Source organism: Chenopodium album, chromosome 27 (assembly GCF_948465745.1).
Source record: "Chenopodium album chromosome 27, dcCheAlbu1.1, whole genome shotgun sequence".
Classification (NCBI taxonomy): domain Eukaryota; kingdom Viridiplantae; phylum Streptophyta; class Magnoliopsida; order Caryophyllales; family Amaranthaceae; genus Chenopodium; species Chenopodium album.
Window position 1 is genome coordinate 34,420,926 of NC_137860.1, and position 26,494 is coordinate 34,447,419.

Genomic DNA, 26,494 nt, shown 5'->3' on the forward strand with positions numbered 1-26,494 from the left:
ATGAAATGACAAAAAGTGTTACTTATGAATATTAAAATGTAATTAAGAAAAGAAAAGAAACCACTAGACACTAGTCAGTCACACTATGCATTAATTTGAAGACTTTAAGCTGTGATTATTATTCCCTGAGCAAAAAATTCAACATAAAATAAAGTTTCGAGATTCTTTCTTAAGTCTTAATTTGTCTTCTCTTATTTGGTTTAACTAAACACATCTCCTTAATTCTTCGAAGCTTAAATTCTCTGCAATATTCTACTTTAATTTGATCGTACTTTTTTTTTTTTTTTTTTTTTTCTCGAAAACAAGCAACTAATTTCAATTAACATTGCTAAGTTTGTCTACCGGCGGTTGTAACTAATTAAAACAAGGTACAAGAAAATCTAGGCTTCCTTATCATAGATTGGCAATGTTAAACAGTTTGACCAAATATAACATTCGAGGGAAAAAAAAAAGGTTGACTAACTTTAATTTCTAAAATTTAAAGTAATTTTACCAAGTGAGTTAAGCGTTACATAATTTATTTATAAGCTCTAATAAAGAGTATGAAACTTTATACTTTATGATGAATAAATCATACATATCAAGTCGTATACGGTTTAGCTATAAAGTTGATTATAAATGAATTTATAATGGCATGTGCCTAATTTGTACTTTAAATACAATTAGTGATGAAGCCACGTCAACTTTTGCAAAAATAATCTATCAAGAAATTGAACATGCATGCATGGACGGTGGGAGCAAACGTAGCAACTGTTGAAGGCTTTTTGGGTAAGTACGTACATCGAAATACTGTGAATCAATTAATTTGTTGTCCTGTGACTTGATCGTGTCGACAACCTCCATCCTCTCATTTCTATCCACTTTACGTACAACCAGTATATGTAGTTATGAACTTCGTACTTGTTATTGCACCTGAAAGCAATTTACCCTTAGAAGAAAAAAAGTAGCAAGATACATATACGGTTAACTACAAGTATCATGATAATACGGAGTATAAAAAATGTTCATTTAAATAATTTGAATACAAAGTAGTAGTTAGTACTCGTAATTGAAATCACCACTACATTAAAATTTGATTCTTATTAGTTAGTGATTGTTCATATCAATTCCATTTGATCAAATTACCGTAACAGTTTGTTGTGCCTTTAAAATAGGACGGACAAGGGACTTCCTTTTTTATTATTTGTCAATGAACTTGGTACTTCGGAGTATTAGGAAATTGATTTTGGCACACCCTTAAGGCCTTAATTGATTTAGGCACACCCCAGTGTGAGAAGAACATCGAAAACTGTGCTCTCACATAGGGGTGTGCCAAAATCAATTTAGGGTGTGCTAAAATCATTTCCCGGAGTATTACAAAAAAAATGGCATGTCAAAACATACATGAAGTAGTAAACTGTGACACAGATCGTTTGTTCCAAACTCGAGCAAAAGCGGAAGAAAATAGATAGAGCAAGAAACAATAAAAATGCGAAGATAAAGATAGAATTGAAGATAGTATGAAAAACAAAGAAAGTGACAAGATAGAGGGACATAGCGAATAGCCGTTGAAGGGTGGTATTGGCTGTATGACAGGCTAATATTTGATCCCCACCAACTCCAATCCAACCCGCCCTTAAAACCGACCCACGATGATTAGTCATCACATGGCCTAGTTGTCTTTTGGTCCCACCTTTTTTTTCTTTCTTTTTTTTTTTTTTTTGAAGGAAGAACCGGCCAATTGTTCTCTTACGTGTATACATACTGTTGTAGACTTTGTATTAATCTTAATATGTTTGTTAATCGTATTTGTTAACTCCATAGTAAGTGTATTATTGATTAAGAGTAGCTGTTTAGAGGTAGGTGTCTCGATAATTTCTCAAAATAGTATTGTTAGAGATATCATTAATAATCATTATTATTATTGTTATTAAATTGATCATGTTTGTTAAATTTATCTGGTTTGAGTTGATCAACCATTTGGACAGTACAAGAAGACTTTTAGGTCCATTACTCTATTTTGAATTTGTTTCAAATGCTTCAACTTGGGTCTTGAGTCTTGATTATGAATATTTATGTTTTAATGCTTGATATTGTTACAATGAGTTGATAAATTAAATACAGCTTTAGACTAGCATTTTAGATAAAAGTTGTTAATCCTTTGAAAGATATCTAACATCTTAAAGAATTTTATGATGCTCAGATTGTGGTTTAAACCAACTCATATAACTCTTAAAGTCTTAATTACCACTGTAATATAGTTTTGAAAAAGCTTCATAATTAAACCAAAACCATCATCAAAACTTAATACGAAGTTGGCTATATTACTATAGACATAGTGATAGACCCGTCATGGTTATTCAAAGAGCCTCAAAAAAGACTTTGGGCATGTTCTCACTGACTGAACTCGGCTGAGCTGAACTGAACTTATTAGAGGTGAACTAAATTGAATTGAAATGAATATTTTATAAGAGAAGAAAATTAGGAGCTAAACAGAACTGAACTGAACTTATTAGAGCTAAATTGAACTGAACTGAACTGAAAATAATCGTATATACTCGTATTGTTATTACACCGTTTATCATTTTTATACAACATAGAAAAGTCATAGTAATAATTAAGTCTCTTAATCTTAATCATTCTATAGTACCCCACATACCTTAATACAAATATTAAATTCCCTTAATAAAAATAAAAATACCCTAACAACTTATCCAAATACCACAACACACCCTCCCCCATCCCACACATTCTAGTAACATCTTCTCTTGTATCCCCATCCCTCTTTATAAACCCTCCCCACCACTCACTTCCTCCACTACTTCAACTTCCACCATCTCAAACCCTAGAGAGAGAAAATCCCATAAAAAAAACAGAGTATTTAACCCAAAAAAAAAATGTCAAAGGAAGTAAGTGAAGAAGGACAAGGTCATCAACATGGAAAAGACTACGTTGATCCACCACCAGCTCCATTCTTTGACATGGGTGAGCTCAAATTGTGGTCTTTCTGGAGAGCTGCAATTGCTGAGTTTATTGCAACGCTTTTGTTTCTTTACATAACTGTTGCAACTGTTATTGGTTACAAGAAGGAAACTGACCCTTGTGCTTCTGTTGGCCTTCTTGGTATTGCTTGGTCTTTTGGTGGCATGATCTTTATCCTTGTTTACTGCACTGCCGGTATCTCTGGTCAGTTTTCTAAACTTTTCCCCTGTTTTTCCTTTTTTCATGATTTCATTTGTGTTTATGTTAGATTTAGCCTAGCTAGAGGTGTTCGACACGGGTATGTGTTCAAGTGTTCGACAATTAATTGTTTGCATATATTCCTTGATAAGTAGTTTGAAAATTAAGAATATAAGTTTATACATACTCATGTTTGAATGTCGAGAAGTTTGACTGTGGTTTTAGTTGAAAATGAAGTATTAAAGTATACACTGCTCTTTTAAGTGTTATAAATCTAACACGGAGGATACATAGTTATACAACTATGTTATGAAATATTTTCATGATTTAAGTTTGAAAATGAAGCATATAAGTATATACCTACGTTAGTATCAATAGTATGTTTGAGTCATTGAGTATCAAGAATCTAACACGGATAAGTAGTTATACACCACCGACCGACGTGATGAAAGTTATTCATGATTTTACTTTGAAAATTTAGCATATAAGTATGTGTACCCAAGTAATTATACTGGTCAAGAGTCTAACACGGGTACTTACGTTACGTGTTTGATTTGAACAAAACAGGAGGACACATCAACCCAGCAGTGACCTTTGGACTATTCCTAGCCAGGAAGGTGTCTCTACTAAGGGCACTAGTCTACATGATAGCCCAATGTGCAGGAGCCATCTGTGGAGTAGGGTTAGTGAAGGCATTCATGAAAGGTCCATACGACCAATTTGGTGGTGGGGCCAACTCTGTTGCTCTTGGCTACAACAAGGGCACTGCTTTTGGTGCTGAACTTATTGGCACCTTTGTTCTTGTTTACACTGTTTTCTCTGCTACTGACCCTAAGAGAAGTGCTCGTGACTCTCACGTGCCTATCCTTGCTCCTCTTCCTATTGGTTTTGCTGTGTTTATGGTTCATTTGGCTACTATCCCAATCACTGGTACCGGTATTAACCCTGCTAGGAGTTTTGGTGCTGCTGTTATCTACAACAACAAGAAAGTCTGGGATGACCATGTAAGTAGTAAGGGTATTTTAGTCATTTCACGTTACATTCTTGCTCGTGTTTAATTTAATTGGTATGAAGTAATGGCCTAATGGGTCATTTTAGGTGTTAGGGTATAATTTAATTTATAGGGACGGAGTGACGGAGAGAGTACGTACATTTACTAAATCGGGATTTATTTAATTAAATGCTAATATGATGATATGTTAATGTATGTGCAGTGGATATTCTGGGTCGGACCATTTGTGGGAGCATTGGCAGCAGCAGCATACCACCAATATGTGTTGAGGGCAGCAGCAATCAAGGCATTGGGATCATTCAGAAGCAACCCTACAAACTAAGGATTAAGGAAACAATCAGAAATTAATGGTTAAAAAAGAAAAAAAGCAAGGGAAAAAATTGATTTGTTTTTTGTGTGCAGTATTATTAAGTATGAAGAGATTATTTAGTCTTTCTTTCTCCCCTCGTTTTTCTTTTTTACTTTTTTTCCTCTTGTAATGTGAAGTAAATTAATGAGTTAGCATCAATGGTGTATCATTGCTCTCCATCTCTAAGTATTCTTAGTAGTGCCTTTTCTGTCTCGTGCTTGATTTTAATATCATATAATCAAACTACCTTTGAAATGACAAAAACACCCTTACTTAAAAGGTCATGCGGTAACAATAATACATTCATTCGTTGAGGAATTATTGTAAAAAAGATGACAATATTTCAGGATACTTCAAATCTAATACACGATTAGACTTTTCCATTTTGGCAAATTGTACACCAATAATACAATGGTACGGTTGATATTAGTGACTCGAATATTATTTCAATTCGGGTTACAATCAGATCATTGTGACATCGATAGCAAATGGGATTTTAGGTAGGAATTGGATCTTGTAATGGGATTTTAGGTAAGTGTACTTGTAAGAAGTAACATGGCATCAATGGAGAGTATGGAGTACTAGTATTACTAGACTACTTGTACAATTTTTTTCTAGCGAAGAAAGAAGATAACACTAGATGCAACAAAAAGTACCAAAATAGAGATAATTCCAAAATGGGGTGTGTTGTCAAATCACATGGAAAAACACACCCCATTAATTTAACCCATTACCTGTTGTAGAATTTACTCATAGAGATAGGTATCCACGCAAATTCTGGACACCTGTCAGATAATTATTGGGTACGCCAGAATTTACCCGTTATAAAGTATGGACACGTGTCGGTATTGCATAGGGGTAATACACAACTGTTTAAACCAAACAGTCAGTGGTGGTTTGAAGGCAGAAAAAAAAGTACTCATGATGAAATTTGGTCACTTTTTGACTAAAATCCAAACAAAAAACATTGTTTAGAAAAAAGTGGGATAAGCCAAAAAGATGAAAAAAGGATGCATAAATGTTAGCCCAAAGTTTTTATATGAAAGTGTTATGAAATTATGGGCTTTGCTTTGGTGTATGATTTTACAGGTGAGAGAGAATGAGAGATCACATGGGGTGGGGGTGTTGGGGCCAAATTCAATGATTCATTTTTGGAGGAGAGAGAAAATGAAAAATGAAAAATGGAAGGAAATTGTTCATGTAAATATGAGAGTGAGGTAGGGATTTTACAAGTACACAAATTTCTGATATTTTTCTGTCACAAGAAGAAATTTTAGTACAAAATTTGTATGTTTAACTAATAACAATCCGACAAAATTTGATTTTTTTGCTCTGGAATCATCTACAATATGATATAATTACTTATTTACTTAATTATTAATGATAATATATACTTCCTCCGTTTTCTTTCACTTGCAACACACCTTTTAGGCACGCAGTTTTAGGAGATGATTAGTGAGTGTAAACGAGCGATTTTATCAATATAATTTTTACACTAATATTAGAATAGGGGTAAGTATCATTTGTAAAAATTATAATGAATAATTTATCCGTTTACATTACATAAACCCGACCTCAAAACACGTGCCACAAGACTGTGTTGCAAGTAAAAAGAAACGGAGGAAGTATAATGTAGTATGATCTAATGTTAAAATTTGAACCACAATCATTAAGCTTAGAATTGACCTATACAGTTGGAGTGTGCACAGTATTCTCTAATTAGTATGTATACTGGACAAGGTATATTTTTAACAAATTTTCATATATCATTCATCGTACGTAGATTGTAGACGATTGAAAGAGAATATACTCTAAAGGTAAGATGAAAACATCAAAGTAGCTAAAATTAGAAAATCTGAAACCTACTAGACTTGTACCCTTGTATAGTAAATTCCGAGTCAATTACTTTTCAAGTGGAATTCATTCTTGTTACTCCAATCAATATCAACAATACTAGGTAAATTTACCAACACTCATACTAAGGTTCATATCAAGATAACCAACCCTAAAAGCAAACCAAAGAAAAAATGTTACCATCAACCCTAAAAGCATATGTTAGATAAGGATCAATCTAGTGAGTTCCCCTTATTAATCCATGTCATCAATTTCATAACTTCATAAGATACCATATCAATGTATCATGCTTTAAGAATAAATAAAAGTAGGAAAACTGCAAATTCCAACTTGCAAAACACCAACTTTTGTTCTTAACAAGAAAAGAAAGGACCAATGTCAAGATTGAAACTTGAAAGAAGTAGGGACAATCTATCTTATGGACCACAAAATATAAACTTGGGCCTTCTTTTCATGCTCTATTTCTTTCTTTCTTATATTTTTCCTTTTATTTTTTTTTTTTTTTTTTAATAAAAATCAAAAAATAGGTTGAGTGGTTCAAAATCAGTTAGGTCTTATCTCTAGAGAGTTCTGACAATTTTAACAGAGCTAGAGTGTCCTTTACCTTACCCTCCCTTTTTTAATTTTTATATACACCTTTTTAATTTTTTTTACCTTATTGCAGAAATTTACAGTTAGAGAATGACGTAGATCACGTGCAAAGCATGAGTCATATAGGTGTGACCCATATACATAGGGTGCTGTTTATAATTTTTACCCCATTCTCCTGTAATTTTTACAGCTGGTGCAGTGGTCAGCAGCACAAAGAGCAAGATCAACTGGTCAATAGTGAATAGCATAGCCCAATTGTGAAATTTTCATAAGGCATATAATAAGGCCTTGAGAAGAACCAAATTGTGTAGAGACTAGAGAGTGACTCAAGAAAGTTATATAGTTGTGACTTTTCTAGAGCTTTTCAACGGGCAAATTTTTTGGACAAAATAGATTATGGTAAAAACTAAAAAGTGATTAAATGACATAAAAATTAATTATGTGTTGGATTATCCCTATGTTTTTGTAATTGAAGTTTTAACACAATAGATTGAATATTTAAGATTACGGTGGCCGGTGAGATGATGATGTCTTTGTAAATGTATAATTGACTACATTTTTACTTTAAATATTTATCTACATTTTTGTTTAATTTAAAACGCCTGAAATTTAGATGTCATTTTCTTTATTTATTAGTAGGTGTAAATTTTGAGTTTTCATTATTTTCATGAATTAAGAATTTTAAACAGAATTTACATTGAAAAGGTGGAGATAAACATAGTGTACAAAAAAACATAGTGTACAAAGAATTCTTTAAGGTATAATTTCTTAAAAAATAAATAAATAAATAACGTATTATCAAAGAAAAAAAAATGGAATAATCTTCACAAGGGCACGTGATCAATGAAGACACAAATTGTCCCAACAAAGGCTATAGACCTAGAGTTAAGACTGCTAGCTAAATCATGATAGGATTTTTTAAGGAAATTTCATAGGGTAGCCTTATCCTTCAAGCATCACCACAACTCATCCATCACCTCAAAATTTAAGACCTAATAATAATGCAACACCACTTTAATAATTACCAAGTTCCAAGCATGGGCCAAGTGTGATACTAGTATCAGTAGTATGAACAAGTGAACAACCCCTCGAATAAACTTTAACAAGGCCTATGAAAAGTGCAGCAAAATACAGGGATACAGATGTCATTACACGATACTCGGATACCCTAGAACCTCAACCCCTAAGATTAGTATCAATGGCCAATAGGAGTTAGGACATCTAATGGTCACTCAAATCATCCAAGAACAAAAATAATAGTCTACAACAAACATCGTAAGCCATATTCATAATCTAATCTACAAGGAGGTGAGATTTATGAGAAGGATCTTAATGAAACACGCGATGGTAAATGTATTATAACCAGCTAATTAAAATTTGCAGGGCTCATTTCTTGTGTATAGTAGAATACCCTTGCAATTGTTATGGAAGGCACAAGACATAGCCCAATTGGCAGTCTTAGCCAACTCAAGTTAATACATTAGATCATTGTGTATTGAGGTTCCTGTTAAAAGTTAATTATGTACCTCAGAATAGTAGTGATGACAACCTTGAGGGTGCATGTAGCTGGGAAAATGGGGCACTCGAATCGGATATAACAGAATTGAAATAATACTTAGATAGGCATTCCAATTCTTGCATACAAACACTATTTGTACAACAAAAAATCCAAAATTACAGAACGAGCTGGTCCATCATGAAGATTCTTCTTGATGAGGCTCTTCCACACGAGAAGGCCATCACCTTGTCCAATATACCGGCTACTGGAAATAAAAACCTGCTTACAAGCCATAGAATGTCACCAAAAGCATCAGACAAAAGAGCTATATTTTTCCATGGCCACAAGTTTTTGAATAATTGACAACTATAAGCTAAAATGTCTAATAGATGAGAAGTATTGGAAATTTGGGTCTATTCAACCTTCATACAACAATCAAGAAAGTATATCATACAATAACACCACAAAATTCATTCACAATAATTTAAATTTGCAATGCCTAAATAATTCAAGTCAAATTTGCAATTTTGTTCCCAAATTCAAAGGCCGTTCAATAATTTAAATGAACCACAAGCTATTTGCATGACTGCATGGCATTAGGGGAAAAAAAAAATCTGGTTTTCCAACTGATGTCCATTGGACAAGTTTTTCGTAGAGAATGCTAGTCTTAGATCATACAATATGCATATGCTCTTATTTACTAAGGTCTCTAAGAGCTAGAAAGATTATTTGCAATTACTGTCCTTCCAAAACAATGTCATGTTTGTACTTCAGTTCAGAGCAAAAAGGCAGAAAGTTATTCACATCACATCGCAGCAGATAACATAGAGAATAGCTGCACAACATTACTACTCTATAACCTTAATCCTTACTGCACAACCAATCTCAATTCCCCAACCTCATCCTCTATTCTCCCCAGCCATATGTTTGCAATACTTTTGAAGATCAAAACCGTTAAATAAAATTTGTACTCCAAGAGAACGCTATTTCTTTGGACAAAATCTGTGTCATGATAATTCAGCTATAACAGTGCACAGTATCAACAGTTGATCCCAGATAATAATTATGATGTTAGAGATGTGTGAGCCTATGGAATGTGGGCTCATGGATAATCTTGCATTCCTCTGGACGATTCTCAGGGGAAGGCAGGTAATTTAACATTCACATGATGAAAAGTACAATAAAAGAAAGGATGATAGTTCAAAAATGCACAGAACGAAACTTATACAGAGATATCACACAACCAATTTCTGAAAGAGCAAAACATCCACAAGCAGATCAAACATAAAGTTGGGATGAATATACAGCAGAAAAAAAGATTGTTCAATCAATAATTGGTACTTAACCTCAGTCGGGCAATGCAGTTCCCCTTTCCAGATTGTTCTTGATCTCCAGCGTATATTTTCCAAATGCCCGTTCGATTTTCTTGTTGAAATGCTCATTACGGTCATTAATAGAGTCAATATCCTTCTCTTCACGGAACTTCCTCCTCCTGCTAAATGCTTGACGCTTCTCATCTCTATCCTTAAGCTCCTTGACCATTCTATCTATCTTAGCTTCAGACGTCTTTGGATCCTGTATAACCAATATGAGAAGAAAATATTATAATAAAGAACCAAAAACTTTCTTTAATCATTGATGAACACCATAATTGTAACACTGCTACAAATACCTTGCCATATTGGAGGCTGGATGCCTCTCGATAAAACTCAGGGTCCTGTTCTTTCAACTTGTTGTATTCTTCAAGGTCAACTGCTATATTTTTGGTGCGCTTCTTGTATGCATTGTACAATGACTTTTGATTAAAAACTGCATCAGTAAGTCATGTGTAAGAACACTTAGATGTAAATGTCAAGTAGGTTCCTATCACCAACATTTCATTATCCAAACACTCTATCAAGGAGTCAGTGCATCTGGACTATCCTCAACATCTAAAGTTAAAACATAAAATTTACAATAATATATTAATAAAGCAAACTTTGATGGTCTTCACTTATATTTGAACAAGTAAACTAATAAATTTGAATGGAGCAAGTTATGGTCTAAATGTAAACAGAACTTCACTCTTTCAAGGAATATCAACCCTCAATTGCACAAGTTGACATAAGCAACTTGCACAAGAAGCATCCCACACTGAAAAGTATGATCAAGTATCAACTTTGTAAAAAAAAAAAAAAAATCCATGAAGGCAGTTATTACGAAGTACAGTATCTATTACTAGATGATGAAATTTCTCCTTAAATCTCTAGGAAAAGTACTTCAGCTAACTAATTGAGATTAAACAGGAAATGTACAACAGCCGTAGAGATGAGAAACAACATGGTGAAACATACAAAGATCACACAATAAACACTCTTCCTTTATAGAATAGTAAAATGCTTCAAAAGCCATCACATTTTAAGGAGTTTAATACTCCGTGATTGGTACAGGACTTACCATCCCAACCAGTTGGAGCTGGATCTTTCTCCCATTTCTTATATTTTAACTCTGCTGCATCCTGCGTATCCAACATGTATGCCTTTGTCATGTCCAAACCATTAGCTTCCAGAAGTCTGCCAACTTTTTTCTTCCTTTCTTCAAGCCATTTCTCTTTGGACACTCCCCTAGACTCAGTAGGAGCTTCCATTCTTTTCTTCTCTGCCACCATAGCTGTTTGATTGGCTTTTCTGGCTTCATTCTGCAAGAAAAAATAAAGTTGCAGGAAATGAAAAGTGCAACAGGCCACATAAAATGCAGTGCTTATGAATTCGATAATCATATACACATGATCAGCATATGAAGAGACTACAAATTTCAGGCTTTCAAGGTTCCAAAATACTCACCATCTTAAGCCTTAATTCAAATAACTTCCTCTGTCTCCCTGTAAGCTTAGACAAGTCAACTTCTTCCATAGTAGCTTCTTCAGGATTGCCATCAGCATTATCAGCATCTTTATGTGTTTCTACTTCATTGTATGATAATTCAATTTCATCAGGAGCAGCTGCATCAAGCTTGGCTTGGCTCCCACTAGCTCCTGTAGCCTCTAAAAACACACAGTGGCACACAGCCAGAAACATCAGCTATTGTCACAGTTCACAAAATGACAAGATGCAACCACCACCCACTTTCTTTAAAAAGGGTTGATTGCCACAATAATTATGATTCCCAAAGTACCTATAACTAATACTATGATTGCCACAAGATATAGACTATACAGGGAGGTAATTAATTTAGGGTGCAAGCTGTGCAACATAAAAAAGGCGCATGAATAATATTAAAAGCAATATAATTATGTCAGTAGTCAGCACATGAAAAATTACCCAGTAAGTTTAGATATAAAAAGAAACCAATTCAAAAGTTGTTTACCTTTGATTGAGGATACAAATATTTCCAATACTTTTAGCCATTATATCTAAATTTCAGGCAACATATTAATATGATTGAACATAGGGCTTAAACTGGCACCTCTGTGGTTGATCACTAGCAGCTAGTAACATATTGGCTCACAAAATGACGCAATTGATAAAATTACTGGATAGCCATTGCCCTTAACTGTTATTTGCAGTTATCTTTATAAGTAGTTCCAAGTGTTTGGACTTCTTGTAAAATTTCCTGCAAATTTATCTGATAATTAACCAAGAAGAGCTCTAGGGAATGCTACGGTTTCAATGCTTTAGCGGTATGCCCATTTAAGTACTTTTAGAGAGCTTTAGGTTGTGGGATTTGCACCCTTGATATGTCTGCATGGGTAGACCAGAACAGAAATCTTCCAAGCTTCCGCCTGCTTATGCATAAATCAAGAGCAGCAGAGAAGGCAGCACACTAAAGCAGCTTCCTACTCCAGTTTATATTTACTTTCTATATGTTTCTTACCCTAAAGGCCTAAACCCTCTAAGGGTGTGTTTGGATTGAAGGAAATGGAGAAAAAGGAAGGGAAGGAAAATGGAGAGATGAGGTATCTTTCATTTGAATAACAAATGAGGAAGGAATGGAATTAGAGGGGAGAGAAATGGAGGAATTAAATTGTAGGAAATTGATCCCTCCAACAATGGAGAGATTTGGAAGGAAAGCTCACCATTCTTCCCTCCCCTCCTCTTCTCCTCCCTCCCCTTCTTTTCCTTCCCCTTTCTTTATCCAAACATACTATAAATGAGGATCCCCCGATTCTAAGGCTTAGCAATTCAGCTAATGTTCGTTTCCAAGAGTAATTCAATGTGCTTTCCACAAGATAGTAGCTTTACTTTCAACTTAAAAGAATGATCTCTCAATTGTTCCTATCCTCCTCTATATCAAAGTAAAAATCACAATAGTTGAATGTAAAATTAAGATATCTCACAATAGAAAGTAAACATTTTCTCAAGGCATTTCATCCCCACACACAACTTTGTCAAATTTCTTCAATTGTTCACCCTGGTAATTTTTTCAAAGGTGTAATATTTACAAGATAAAAGCTTTAATTAAGTTAACAAAACCAAGATTCTTCAAGTAATCCAACGCTTGTTTGGTTCGGTAACTTATAGTTAAATGCAATGCGAAGTCACGAATCACATCCGTCTAATTTCAGACAACATAAATGCTCTCATAAGTTCAAGGTGATGCATCACCATAAGCAGCTATGTTCACTCCACTCTCCACCTTGGTACGATAACAAAGCAACATAATATATGATGATTTTATTAACAATTTGGCAATAAATCCCTATCAATTTGGCAATAAGATGCTTCTATTATCATTCCACTAATTCATCATAACTCAATAAGTAATGACCTAGAACATAAATAAGATGAAAAATACAAATTCATAAGCAAGTAAAAGAAAACAATACCTTTGTTGGTTTCGGCAAGACGAGCTTTGGATTCGGCAATAATCTTGAAGCAATACTCAACGCATTCATGGTAAGGGTTTGACGCATTTCTGCAATCTGGATGAACACCTCTTTCCCGATCCATTATTTTTTATTATTTGCAACCTAAAATGCAAAAAACCCAAATAATTTTAGGGTTTATCCACTTGAATAGCAGTAGTAAGCAACCAAATTCAATAATTGATCACAGGAAAATAAAATTGAAGTGAGAATTTACAAATTAATAGGACAAAGGGAATAACGAATTTTACCAGATTTATAATTGAATTGCAGAAGAGCTAAGTTTTTCGTGATCAGAAAAACAAGAGAATCAAAAGAACCCTAATTAATCGTTCTGGAAATTGGAGCTGAGCAAACAGAGAAAAAGGGGGAAAAAACGAGCCCTAGAATTTTGATTACTGCAGAGTCGCGGCTGAATGGTGGCTAACGGAAGCGTGGTAGAGTTTATTCTATAACCGGTCCCGTTTGATGTCGGGTTGTGTCTTGTTAGACTCGTGTTTGTGTTAGACAAAGAGATTATTAATGCTCCAGTTTGAACCAATACTAATCTTAGACAAATTCTATCTTAGGGTAAGTCTAGAATTATGAAACACGAGGTTCTTTGATGTGTGTAAAGCCGACTCACTATCACAAAATAATTTAATTGCTTGAGAATGTTGCACATCCAAACTCAACTAGCCTTTTAGATCGCAGGTGATTGCGACCATAGACCTATCTCCTAGACAATTCATTGGAACACAACCATCTTTAAATGGTTATTGACCTTATTGTATATGTTTATTGAAATTTACAGCATACATCGTGTGCATATATAAATATAGAAAACAAGTACAGATAAACAAGATTGATAAGATTTATTTTCTTTTACTTTTTAAAAATTGTACTCCTTTTGTTTTATAATGCTGTTACAATCCGAGAAGAGACTATGTTAGCATATAAAGGCATGTCATATTTACAACTTAGTGTACGTAGATGATCAAATGTACTACTACATGTTTCATTAACTTAATCAATCATGGATATAGCCACTTAGGTCCTTAAGCACCCCTTAATCACCACCTAGTATAATCATGTATGACACGACATACTAACTTTTGCTTTAGAATGGTCACTTAATTTGGTCAACATAACTTAATGTGAAACTATCTCGAAAATGTATTTAAATTCAAAAGGAATATAACAAGAAGCCTTTTATATGCATCTCTCTATGCTTCATTTGATGCAAGTAGTTGAGTTATTTTGGAAAAAAAAATTAACAAAAAATGAATGATAAACTTAGGTAGTTACGCCATCTTAGCTCATGCAAATTGTACTCCCATCATTACAGCATTATTTATAAATCCTTCTTTAAATTATTATTAAATCACAAATAATAAAATTTCATCCCAATTTATTTACAACAAATTTAAGTCCTACAATTCCCTTCAACCTCTTTTCAACTTATAAATATATGTTGCTTTCTAGTTTCACGCCTGTACTACACTTCACCTACCAAGTTAACAGAAACAACCTTCATTGCTAATCCCTACCTATATATATACTCTCTTGTAATTAAAATGATGAAATTTCTTCATTTCTTATGTTATCTTTCCATCATATAATTAATTTCCTAGAGATGGATGATGCTGGATGATCTGAGGTGAGATTACTCGTCTACTCGAGTTGTATGTCGAAAACTCTTACAAAAATTGTTATCACCTCAAGAGTAGTAAGCTTATTGCATGGATTTTTGCTTCCATATAATTTGCTTTCTACTTTGTTCTTGGTTTGCTCTGCTTCTATATTTCATACTTTGTTTTGTCGTCGAAGAACATAGTTATCTAAGGAACAAAAGAGGGAAATACTCTTTTTTGCCAGGTATATTGTTGAAACTATTCTCTCTAAATTTTTTCCTTACAAATTTGCATCGTTGTCATTTGTGATGTAAAAGGCATGACACACCATTATAAGGTGATCTAGCTAGTTATATTATGAAGTCATCATGCTAAGCATATTATGACATAAACATATTATGCAGGACCCAATTAAGCAATCAAAAGATCCTTAATTACTTGGATTAATTGTACTAGGAATTTCAATGTAATTAAGTTAGCTACTAATCTGAAGTCTAAGAGCATTGTTACATACATTGTGTTACAGGTCAAAAAATTGTGTACAAAACCTTAAAATTTCAGGCAGTTTCTGATTAATTTATCGGCTTAAGTCAAATTTCGTGTCTGTAGTAACAGTATATATGCATTTCTCTATTTTTATGCAGATTATAATTCATTAACAGCTAATATAACTCATTGCAAAGTTGTAAGTGTTTTGAAAGCTAATAATCTGTTTAATATGATGAAGAGAAAATGAGCATTGTGTCAAGCCCTATGGATAGTTTGAGGCAACTGGTGAACTCGAAGACTTGGGACTATTGTGTACTCTGGAAATTAAGTGAAGATCAAAGGTACTTATTTATTTTTTCGAAAATATAATTCAATACTTTCTTGTATATGGTTGTTACAACTTTGATCAATGTATCTTATCTTATATTTTTTTCAGGTTCCTAGAGTTTATGGACTGCTGTTGTGCTGGAAGTGAGGGCAGCATGGAAAATGGCAATACCGTTGGTGAAGAGCTTCTGTTTCCTTGCAGAGACATGACATTTCAGCACCCTAGAACAAGGAGTTGCGAATTACTTGCTCAATTGCCCTCTTCTCATCCCTTGGACGGGTACTACCTCTTTCGCTTTCATTCCTCTTTACGCTGTCCTTCAAATGCAAACTATTTTTGTGTGTTTATCTAATAACTTGACTTTTAATGCAGGATTAATATGGAGATCCTTATATCAAACCAACCAAAATGGCTAAACTTCTCAAATGTCTCTGATATAAACGTAAATGAAGTAAGTCATGCTTTATTTTGTTATACATCCACTAATATGAGCCTTATCTTAGGCACAAATTCTTTTATGCACCTGGGAATACTAAGAACGGCACCACAATCTGGTGCCCCCTTCCACATGCCTAAACATGCATCGATGCAGAAGCGCCACCAAGACTAAAATTGTACTGTGTTTTTTTTGATTTAAAACAGGTATCGATTGGTACAAAACTTCTAATCCCAATTCCTGGTGGACTGGCTGAACTATTTGCTGCTAAACAAGTACTAGTTACTAAGTATCCCCTTCTTTATTACTTCATCAAACAATATAATTATGTTATCTATTTCATTTTTAGCATTTAGTATAAGGTCTCTAAATAAATCAATGTGTATTGTTTTTGAAGATCAATGAAGATCAGAATGTCATAGACTATGTAATGACTCAATGCACCACCTTGATGGACCAAGCAGCAATAAGCAGTTCAAGCAATGCGGGTCCCAGCTTCACTATGAACATCAACATGATCAACGAGCTCCAATCGAATCCAACATTATCTGATCAAAACAATGCTATGAGCATGAACAATGAAACTCAGTCATCAATGAATTTCTTGCAACAATTTAACTATGTTTCTGAGACTAACAAGATGTCTAGGAATGATTTTCTCGACGAAGCAAATGACTCATTTCAAGCTGAGAATCATCACCAATTAAACTCCTTCAAGTCCTTGTCAGAGAATGGGTTTGAGGATCTAATGAACAATGCTAACAGTATGCATAATATGCATGTTTTGGACCATTCAGCAAATGATCATCAGCATGTAGATGAGAAGGGAACTCTACCTAAGCATGAGATGGGCCGTGCTGACTCTGTCTCGGATAGTGATCCACTTGATGACGATGATGATCCAAAGTATCATCGACGAAAGCTCACAAAAGGCCCTCAATCTAAGAACCTCATGGCTGAGAGGAAGCGAAGGAAGAAGCTTAATGAGAGGCTTTATCATCTTCGCTCTCTAGTCCCTAATATTTCCAAGGTAAAACTCTGCTATGTTTTGATCAATTACTATGCTTACATATAGTATAATGTTGGAGATATTATTTGGAGAGGAATGTGGTTAGGGAATGATCTGTTTTCTAGTCCTTATAACTTGATCCTTGTAAAACTTTTAGTTGGATAGAGCTTCGATACTTGGGGATGCAATAAAGTATGTACAAGAGCTACAGAAGGAAGAAAAAGACCTTCAAAACGAGCTTGCGAGGAATTCAGATGATGAAGATCACAACAACAATGACATGAATATTGATCATGCACAACATCATCATCACCAACTTCATCAAATGAACTACTCAACAGAAGTTCAAAATGCACAAGGGCCAAGGTTCGGACCAGATTTTGATCACGAAAAGCCTAGAAACGGGTTTCACATGGGAGGAGCATCTGAAAGCCTCAACAGAAGCCATGAGTTTGAAAGTGCTAGTGACAAAGCACAACAAATGGAGGTAGTCATTACACAAAATTGTCGCGTTAATTTCTTGGAATGCATAGACTTTGAGTCTAAATTTTTTGAATATTGCAGGTGCAAGTGGAAGTTGCACAGCTAGAGGGGAATGATTTCTTTGTGAAGGTTTTTGGGGAGCAAAAGAGAGGTGGTTTTGTGAGACTAATGGAGGCTTTACTTTGTCTTGGGTTGGAGATAATCAATGTGAATATGACCAGTTGCATCAGTCTTGTCTCTTATGTTTTCATTGTTAAGGTAATTACATCTTTGCATTTGTGCTATTCATACATATTTTTCTTTTAAAAACTCAGCTAATTGTCTAACAGTTAGGCAACTAATAGGGGGCGAAATGTTGATAGTGACTTTATTTGACTAAGTCTATCTATATTTTCCTCATTAAGGGTATAAAAGACATTATGTCCCTAGTCAAATTGCATAACTAGTCAGGCACATAATTTAAGTATCTAATGACCTTTTTTGTCCCTGCATATATTTTGGCAAATTCATGATAGAAGAGGGACAGTGAAAGTGTACAAGCAGAGTACCTGAGGGATTCGTTGCTGGAGGCAACGCGTAACCAAGCAGGATTTTGGTCTGAGATGGCAAAGGCATCATCAGAGAATGGAAGTGGCATCGATCATCGACATCAGAATCAGATTTATGGCCTGCAGCACCACATTCATAACCACCATATAGGACCTTTCCACAACCACTTTCACCACCTCAGTAACTAAGATACAAGAGGTGCCTTTTCAGAGGCAAAATTAATAAAGCTTAAGCAGCTTAATATTCTCTTTTTTCCTTCTTTTTTATGTAATACTCCAAATATGAAGTCCTCCTCATTGTAGAGTCTCTGCTGTTTTTTAGTTAGTGAATAAAGATGTAAAACAACATCTAGCTTAACATTATCAGCACTTGCCCTGCTTTTATTTGTTGATTCCCTTTGTTATTTGGTGTAATCAGGAAGTTTACATAAGCTATGATGTACCTTTTTTTCAACGTTTTTTGTAGCAAAGTCGACTAGGGGATGATTATATGACACCAGAATGGCTGAAAATAGCTTCATACATCAAAAGGCTTAAAGTTAAACCCCGTCATATAAAAATTCCTGCTACTGTCATAACAAGTAGTTGAAGACATATTCTGATCAGATTAAGATGTTATACCATCATATTTAATTTAACTAAGTCAAAACAAACAGAAGACTAAGTCATTGGGAGTAACTTTCAGGGTCAAATAGCAGCTGAATAAAGTAAATCAAGTTGAAAGAACAATTCAGCATTAGCCAAAAAGAAAAAAGAAAAAAAACTAAGTCAATCTCTTAAATTTTTAAGCAAAAAGTCAAACATCATTACAAGATTTTCTTCAAGAAAAAACCCACCAAATTTAATCTACACGTTGTTGTTCTTCACCCTTTTTCTAGTACAAAAAAAATCATACAAATTAAATAAAAAATTTATCATACAATGAAGACTAACATGGACAAAATTCCAATAGCAAGAAGGTAAAACCCTGCATTTATGTGATTCCTAGATGAAGAGTCCCCTGTTTGGTTAACAAAAGTTGTGACAGGTGCTGATACATTTATCCCAAATCTCATCCCAAGTCGACAATGCGAGTCTACCGTGCATATAAACCAATACGACTTGGCCTCATTGAGCTCGACATGATCATCACCGGTCTCATATCTAGCATTCACTCCACTGCTATTATCGCAGGTTTGAAATGATGCCTTCGTTACATCTAGTACATTATGTGATCCCCTTGTGTAACTAAACACTGCACAGGTTCACAACACAACCAAACTAATTATATTCCCGAAGTCTGGAATCATATACAGAGTACATGACTACTATTTTTGGATGTCCGAAAATAAGAATTCAGCAAAGCAAGAGAACCATCTTTAGTGGTTGACTTTGTTTGCTTATGGATGAATTTGATTAGCAAAAGCAAGATTCATTAGATAAGATTACATGGTATTTGAATAACTAGTGATGAACATGATAGAATTATTAAAAAAAAAAAAAAAACAGGAATTTAAATCATACCAAGAACATCACCAACAGTGAAATTGCGACTTTTTGCCCATGAGACATAGTTAAAGCTATCAGTCCAACGGTTCTCATCACCTACTTTGATAACTTCAGATTTGGAAATAGTGAAGAACATACAAGAAATGAATAATAGGAATTTCATGAGATTTAAAAAGTAGTTGAAAGATTTGGGTATTTTAGTTATGCCCATATCTTGTTTTATTTGGGTTTATATTGATCGATCAGATGCTTTAAATGGAGAATAATGAATGGGTAGTTGGAAGGAAAAATATGATTTCTATAATATCATATGGCATGACATTTAACAGTCTCTTTGATAGTTTGTTTAATTTGTTATTTTTTATGACAAATTGTTTAATTTGTTGTAAAAAGTAATGATGTAAGCATTAACTCTATATTTTTTTAGTACATGATATTCCGTACATGAAATTTGTTATACGTAGTACTAGACTACTAGTAATTGCTTTTATTTATCCATTTATATTTTTTTGTTACAGCCTATCAAACCAGCAAGATCATTGCTCATTGAAAATTTTCCCCAACAATTCTCTCAGTCACAACCCTTGAAAGTTAGAAATTTGAATAATCTATTAACCTATACCAAAAGCAAACCTAAAATGACACTTGTCATTATCTTGTGAAAAATTTTCCCACTTTTTTTGACTTTTTTTTTTATTTTTTTTTAAAGCAAAATCTTTAAGTGTAACATCTGTTATATACCCAAAAGAAATATTTCTAATATTTATTATATACTTTATATTGTGTAATATTATTGTAAAAAATATTTAGCAATTGTGCATTACACGGGATTTGAACCTAGTTGAATTCTTAAAAGAATATAAGTTGATTGCTCGAAGATTATTAGTTATGTCACACTGCAAGTTTTTTTCTCCAATAAACTCTTACAGTGTGTTTGGATAACAATAGAGGAAGGAAAAGAAGGGGAGGGAGGAGAAGAGGAGGGGAGGGAAAGGGAGGGGAGAGAAGAATGGTGAGTTTTTCTTCCAAATCTCTCCATCATTGGAGGGATCATTTTCCTACAATTTTATCCCTTCATTTCTCTCCCCTCCAATTCCTTTACTTCCTCATTTGTTATCCAAATGAAAGATATCACATCTCTCCATTTCCCTCCCCTTCTTTTCCTTCCATTTCCTTCTATCCAAACACACCGTTAGTATTGAAGATAATTTATTAAAAACAACAATGATAATGCCTCAAACGTATTGATCTGAGTAGACTTGCTCAAACATGCATGTACGGATGTACAAAAAAAAAAAAAAAAAATATGTAATTAAATAAGGAAGGGGTCCGGGGGGAATTAGTCATTCTAAACAAGATGAAGGGAAAAGTTCTTATAGAAGTAGTTGGACAATAAACTTAAATTGAAGATTAGCAACCATAGATTCCACATGAGAAGGGATCATCAATGTCATTTTGCATCATTATTAACCCTAGTTCATGTTGTATTGGCTGTTAGGTAAAGGTGGTATTGGTAGGTGTTATCAAGAGATATTTAGACAATTTTTTTCTAATTCAAATATATATTTTTTTTAGGGGAATTCAAACACAAGTATATACTTCGTATGTAATTATGGAGAAAAATACAAAAAAAGGATCTTGTTAACGAACGCCTCTGAGCGTTTGATAACTAATTAATATATTGCCTGAAATAATATAAAATTTGAAATGCATGTCAAAATCATGCGTTAGTCGGTATAATTAATTTATATTTTGCTATAATATTTTCACCTTTTAAGGCATGTTCTCTTCAACTTAATTTCAGTTCATTTCAGCTCTAATCAGTCCAGTTCAGTTTCTAATTTCCTTATCTCATAAATAATTCATTTCATTTCAGTTCAGTTCAACTTCAATCAGTTTAATTCAGTAAATCATAATAAGCTCTTAATTCTCTAATCTAACGCCACAGACACTTCTTAGCTTTTGCCTTGTTACTCGTAGAGTCATAGACCTCATAGTACACCAAAATGTCCAAATCCTTCTAGAGACACATGCCCGAATTCCCCTTTCTCAACCACCTTCCTTTTCAGTCAATCTTGCGCAACAAATCACCGTAGAATCTTCTTCAACTCTTCCCCCAAATCAAAAACCCTAGAAAAACCCTTCCCATTCTCTCTCCTCCTTCAAGCTTCAACAATGGCGTCCACTGGTAGATTCCGCCAAATCCTGAAGAAATACGGCAAAGTCGGCTTAGGAGTCCACTTCTCCATCTCAGCTGCCTCCATTTCCGGCCTCTACGTCGCCATCAAAAACAACGTTGACGTCGAAGCTCTCCTCCATAAGGTCGGAATGGGCGGCGTCAACACCACCGAACAACCTCAAATCCCAGAAAACGACCCCGAATTGATCGCCGACATTCCCTCTGCATCGCCGTCTCCTCCGCCGGAGAAGACGAGGAATCGTACGGCTGAGCTCGCGGCGTCTAGTGGCGGCGCTTTTGCTCTTGCTCTGCTCTGTAACAAAGCTTTGTTTCCAATTAGGGTTCCGATTACAATTGCTCTTACTCCTCCTATTGCTAGGTTTTTGGCTCGTCGGAATCTTATTAGAAGTGTATGATCTTATATCTCGTACTATTTTTCTTACGTTTTTTTGCTAATTACACAGATTTTAGTTTTTGGGAGGAATTTGATCATAATCTCTTCTTTTGATTTTGGATTGCTGTGGATTGCGGTTAGTTATCTGTTACTTCTGCTACATGCCCTCCAAGTTAATTTGATCAATAAAAAAAATGAATTTTTTTTGTTCATTGCTTCAACCTTAGTGAAGTATGTCTATTGATTTGTGCATTGATGATTTATATTGTGGAACATGGAATTGTCATTATTTTTATATACAGTATATTGTATAGTTGTAGATATTAATCGTGATCAAATCAAGGGTTTAGTTGGATTGGAAATAGTATTGTTTTGGAGGCAAGGTTGCGTACAATTGATCTCCGTCATTACAATTAGGGTGGGAGGCATTGGAACAATGTTGATGTTTATTTACTGTGGAACATGAATCCGGGGCATTGATTTTATGGTGAAGAAGATCCTTGAGAAGTTGATTGTAGTTGAACTATATCGCGTGTTGGGGGCAGGGGATCTAGAAAAACAGTCTAAGTATAGTATTACTATTGGTTTTTGGAACATGAAATTTTATCTATTGTATGTATGGTAGTAGATGGTCGTTGTTATCAAGGATTTGTTTGGATTGGAATGGAATTAGTCCTGTTGTGGAGGTAAGGTCACATATATTTGATCTCCCTTATTACGGATACTCGGATAGGGTGGGAGGCACCAGGGAAATATTGATGAAGAAGATCTTTGTGGAAAATTCGATTGTAGTTGAATTATATTGGTATGTTGGGGGAGTGGATGTAGAAAATAGTTTCTTTTTCTAGAGTTTCTTTATGCTTCATATATGACATTAGTATTGTGATTCAACTTTGATTTTTGGTCTTGTTGTAGACTATTGGGAAGGGCAAGTGCTCAAAAAATTGGCTAAATGGGAGGAAGGGGAGTCATTTATTCCTGGGCTATGACTGCTATATTTGTTCTTTTAGTGTACCTCGGTGGAGTAGAACATCGGTTTTGGAGAAAATAGTACATAGTGTTGAATGTGTGACTGATCTTTTCAGAATGACTTGGTACTTTGGTCTAATAAACCCTGCTTCAAAAGGGCAGATGACACTCATCTAAGTCATTCTCGATTGATCTTTGCAATTGTGTCTGAGATCATTTCGTGAATGGTGCTTTTCTAATTATCCTAAGATTGTTTTTTTCCTGCCTTTTGATTTATTTGGTTTTGGTGGATCACTGACTACCACGAATGGCTGATGACATACAAAGCATAGATATGTGGTCTTTACAGCTTAAATTATTGCCATATCGTGTTGCTTTCGAATTTAGCCTAAGACTGTTTTCATTGATACTGCATGTAATAAGGGCTCTGATATCTTTCTGTGTAAATTTTTTGGTCCAACAGAGTTCATTCCACTGTTGAAACCTTCTTTGTAAGCCATTTTGATGATGAGGAAATAGGCATACCAGAATACTACTTAATTGGTGTACTGGTGAATAGTCGGTGTGCCTTGATGGATCCATTTAACTTAGTTATACCTTTAACTTCTGGTATGCACGCACCACTAGATGCTTCATGTTAATTCACAGTGATGCTGGGTTCATTGAAGTTACTGCCTTCCGATGTGAATTGTGTGATCTTTCTCTACAGCAAGACTTCTCCTTGACATTTAAGGGGACCTAAACTCAGGGAAATGATTTTGGCACACCTCTTTGTGAGAACTAAGAGCACAATTTTCTTGTTCTTCACACATAGGGGTGTGCCAAAATCAATTTCCCTAAACTCATGACTGATGCTACTTATCATTATCTTAGGGTGGCCCTGTTAGTGATCATACCAGAGTAATGCAGTGAACTAGTTGATACCAAATGGCTGTAGCAAATTTAGCATTAGGGGTATCTAGGTAATTTATTTATTTTCTTCTAAAAACCCACTTTTAAAGTAGACTTATTTTACCCGTAAATAAAAAGTAGACTTAGGGCCTGTTCTGATTGACCGAGCCGAGCCGAGGAAATTAAGAACCGAACTGAAAATAATCTAAAGAGAACAAACCTTTATTTTAACCATTTAAGATGAGTTAATCCGCCTTAAATTATGACAGTTTTAATAATTTATACTACCTTCGTTCCATAATAATTTGCATTGATATTACGGAGCATCTCCCAAGTCCTAATAAAAAATTAATATTCTCACATGAGCCTTGAGAAAAGAAAATCAATTGTTTCAATTTCTCTTATTTCATACTTTTGATTAGAGCTGTCAAAAACTGATCCGACCCGAGAACTCGACCTGAACCGGCAATGATCTGAACCCAACCTGTACCCGGACAATGGGGTGAAACTAGTGACCTGTAACCCGACCTGATGTTAATCAACAACTGATTTGATAAAATACCTTTTGATCTGAACCCGAACCTGCCCGACCTAAGAGTAACCGTCAACCGATTTAATCCGACCCAACAACAATCTGAACCCGAACTAGTTACTGACTTAATAAGAACCTGTACCCGAGTCATGGAAGGTTTAATAAAATTTATATGTCATTTGTTCAACTTACATACTGGTACAAATCTGTAAACCCGCAATTCGATTCAGCTTGTATACCTTTTGTTCTCTACTACTCATATATAGGTTTAACAAAATCTTGAAAATGCGTATCAAATTATGGAATGCGTAATTATATAGGTTCAACTTGAGCACATCAATATCTATTAGAATTGAACTTGAACCAAAACCCAACTCAGCACTAACTCGAACCCGAATGTACCATCTACTAACCCATTCAAACCTTACTCACACACAACCCGAACCTGAAATTGAATTCGATCTGAATTTGGATCGAATTAAACCCGAGGACCCGACCTTAACCGACAATGATCTGAACCCACCCTGTACTCGAACAATAGGGTGGATTATAGCCTTCAATTTTGCCACTTTAAGCTACTGGGCCCAAAAACCTAAAAAGTTCCTTAAAAGCGTGGATTATAGCCTTCAAATTTGTAATTTTTTTACCTTTTTTCGCCCGAAATTAAAAATTGTCGGGTTGTTTACCATGGTCCCTAATACCCTCCAGAACTCCAATTAAGTCGATGGCACCATGCAATATGCCCTTAAACGGTCATTTTACCCGTTCGTAACTTGCATCGATTTTATAAACTCAAGCCTACCACGGACGTTTATGACAACATATATTGATCATATATTGTTTCTAACGGCATTATATGACCCCGAGATGTATCTCTTACGATCTCAAGGCCTTTCGCCACCAGGCCCATAAAGCTCAAACTTCCCCCAAAAAACGTGGATTATAGCCTCCAATTTTGTGATTTTTTTGACCTTTTTTCGCCCGAAAATAAAAATTGCCGAGATGTTTACCATGGTCCCTAATATCCTCCGCGCCAAATTGGGTCGGTGGAACCGTCCAATATGCCCTTAAATGGCCATTTTACCCGTTCACAATTTGCTGCGATCTCGTAAACTCAAGCCTACCACATATGTTTATGACAACATATACAGATCATATATGGTTTCAAACAGCAATATATGACCCCAAGATGCACTAGTAGAAAATAGTAAATGGGAAGCCCCACATGGCAAGCGGTTTTAGAATTCCGCTTGCCAAATTGGAAATGGCAAGCGGTTTGGGGTGAACCGCTTGCCAAATTGTAAATGGCAAGCGGTTTTGGGTGAACCGCTTGCCAAATTGTAAATGGCAAGCGGTTTGAACCGTGAACCGCTTGCCATTTGTTAAAAAACCCTAAGAACTTTGAACCCCATCTCTCTCCTCTTCACGCGGCGCCTCACCCTCTCTCTCCTCTCTCTCCTTTCCTCTCATTTTCACGCTCTCTCTCCTCTCTTTCCCCTCATTCCTTCTCTCTCCTCTCATTTTCACGCTCTCTCTCCTCTCTCTAGCTCCCCTCCATCACGCCTCACTTCTCTCTCTCTCTCTCTCCCCCTCGATCTCCTTCTCTTTCTTCTCTCATCTCTTTTCTCACCCTCCCTTCTCTTTCTAAACTCATCAAAGTCATCAATGGTGGCGTTTTTGAAGGTAATTTTGCTGGGTTTTTTATATGAATGTTTTTTCCTCTTTAATTCAATCTCCATTTTTTCCTCTGTTTTTTTTTTCTGGGGTTGTTTTGGGATTTTTGATATGAATGTGGGTTTTTTGGATTTTATTTATTCACTTTTTATCCC

The 26,494-nt window shown here is 35.0% G+C and overlaps 4 protein-coding genes and 1 pseudogene across 5 annotated transcripts; 3 read left to right on the forward strand and 2 right to left on the reverse strand.

Annotated features, from left to right (window-relative positions):
* Window positions 1-2,798: 2,798 nt before the first annotated feature.
* Window positions 2,799-4,699, forward strand: LOC145619245 (aquaporin PIP-type-like). Its single transcript, XM_081673897.1, has 3 exons — window positions 2,799-3,165; window positions 3,727-4,163; window positions 4,374-4,699. The coding sequence occupies exons 1-3, from the start codon at window positions 2,877-2,879 to the stop codon at window positions 4,491-4,493; spliced, it is 846 nt and encodes a 281-aa protein (XP_081530023.1). The 5' UTR covers window positions 2,799-2,876; the 3' UTR covers window positions 4,494-4,699.
* A 3,854-nt stretch (window positions 4,700-8,553) lies between these two features.
* On the reverse strand, window positions 8,554-13,728 carry LOC145620200 (uncharacterized). 2 transcript variants are annotated; one of them, XM_081674831.1, is made up of 7 exons: window positions 13,558-13,728; window positions 13,268-13,411; window positions 11,286-11,485; window positions 10,900-11,140; window positions 10,136-10,272; window positions 9,810-10,038; window positions 8,554-8,742 (listed from the first exon to the last, which is right to left on the reverse strand). In XM_081674831.1, the coding sequence occupies exons 2-6, from the start codon at window positions 13,389-13,391 to the stop codon at window positions 9,811-9,813; spliced, it is 930 nt and encodes a 309-aa protein (XP_081530957.1). In that variant the 5' UTR covers window positions 13,392-13,411; window positions 13,558-13,728; the 3' UTR covers window positions 8,554-8,742; window position 9,810. The 2 variants fall into 2 exon arrangements, with proteins under 2 accessions (XP_081530957.1, XP_081530958.1); XM_081674832.1 differs by having other exon boundaries at window positions 8,554-8,745.
* Window positions 13,729-15,027: 1,299 nt separating this feature from the next.
* Window positions 15,028-18,401, forward strand: LOC145621578 (transcription factor ABORTED MICROSPORES-like). Its single transcript, XM_081676301.1, has 10 exons — window positions 15,028-15,163; window positions 15,647-15,749; window positions 15,845-16,015; window positions 16,109-16,187; window positions 16,379-16,447; window positions 16,570-17,202; window positions 17,339-17,586; window positions 17,647-17,668; window positions 17,746-17,922; window positions 18,180-18,401. The coding sequence occupies exons 1-10, from the start codon at window positions 15,028-15,030 to the stop codon at window positions 18,399-18,401; spliced, it is 1,860 nt and encodes a 619-aa protein (XP_081532427.1).
* Window positions 18,402-19,126: 725 nt separating this feature from the next.
* LOC145620134 (basic blue protein pseudogene) lies at window positions 19,127-19,911 on the reverse strand (annotated as a pseudogene).
* A 1,828-nt stretch (window positions 19,912-21,739) lies between these two features.
* On the forward strand, window positions 21,740-22,461 carry LOC145621386 (uncharacterized). The gene has a single exon (XM_081676126.1). The coding sequence runs from the start codon at window positions 21,876-21,878 to the stop codon at window positions 22,293-22,295; it is 420 nt and encodes a 139-aa protein (XP_081532252.1). The 5' UTR covers window positions 21,740-21,875; the 3' UTR covers window positions 22,296-22,461.
* Window positions 22,462-26,494: the final 4,033 nt, after the last annotated feature.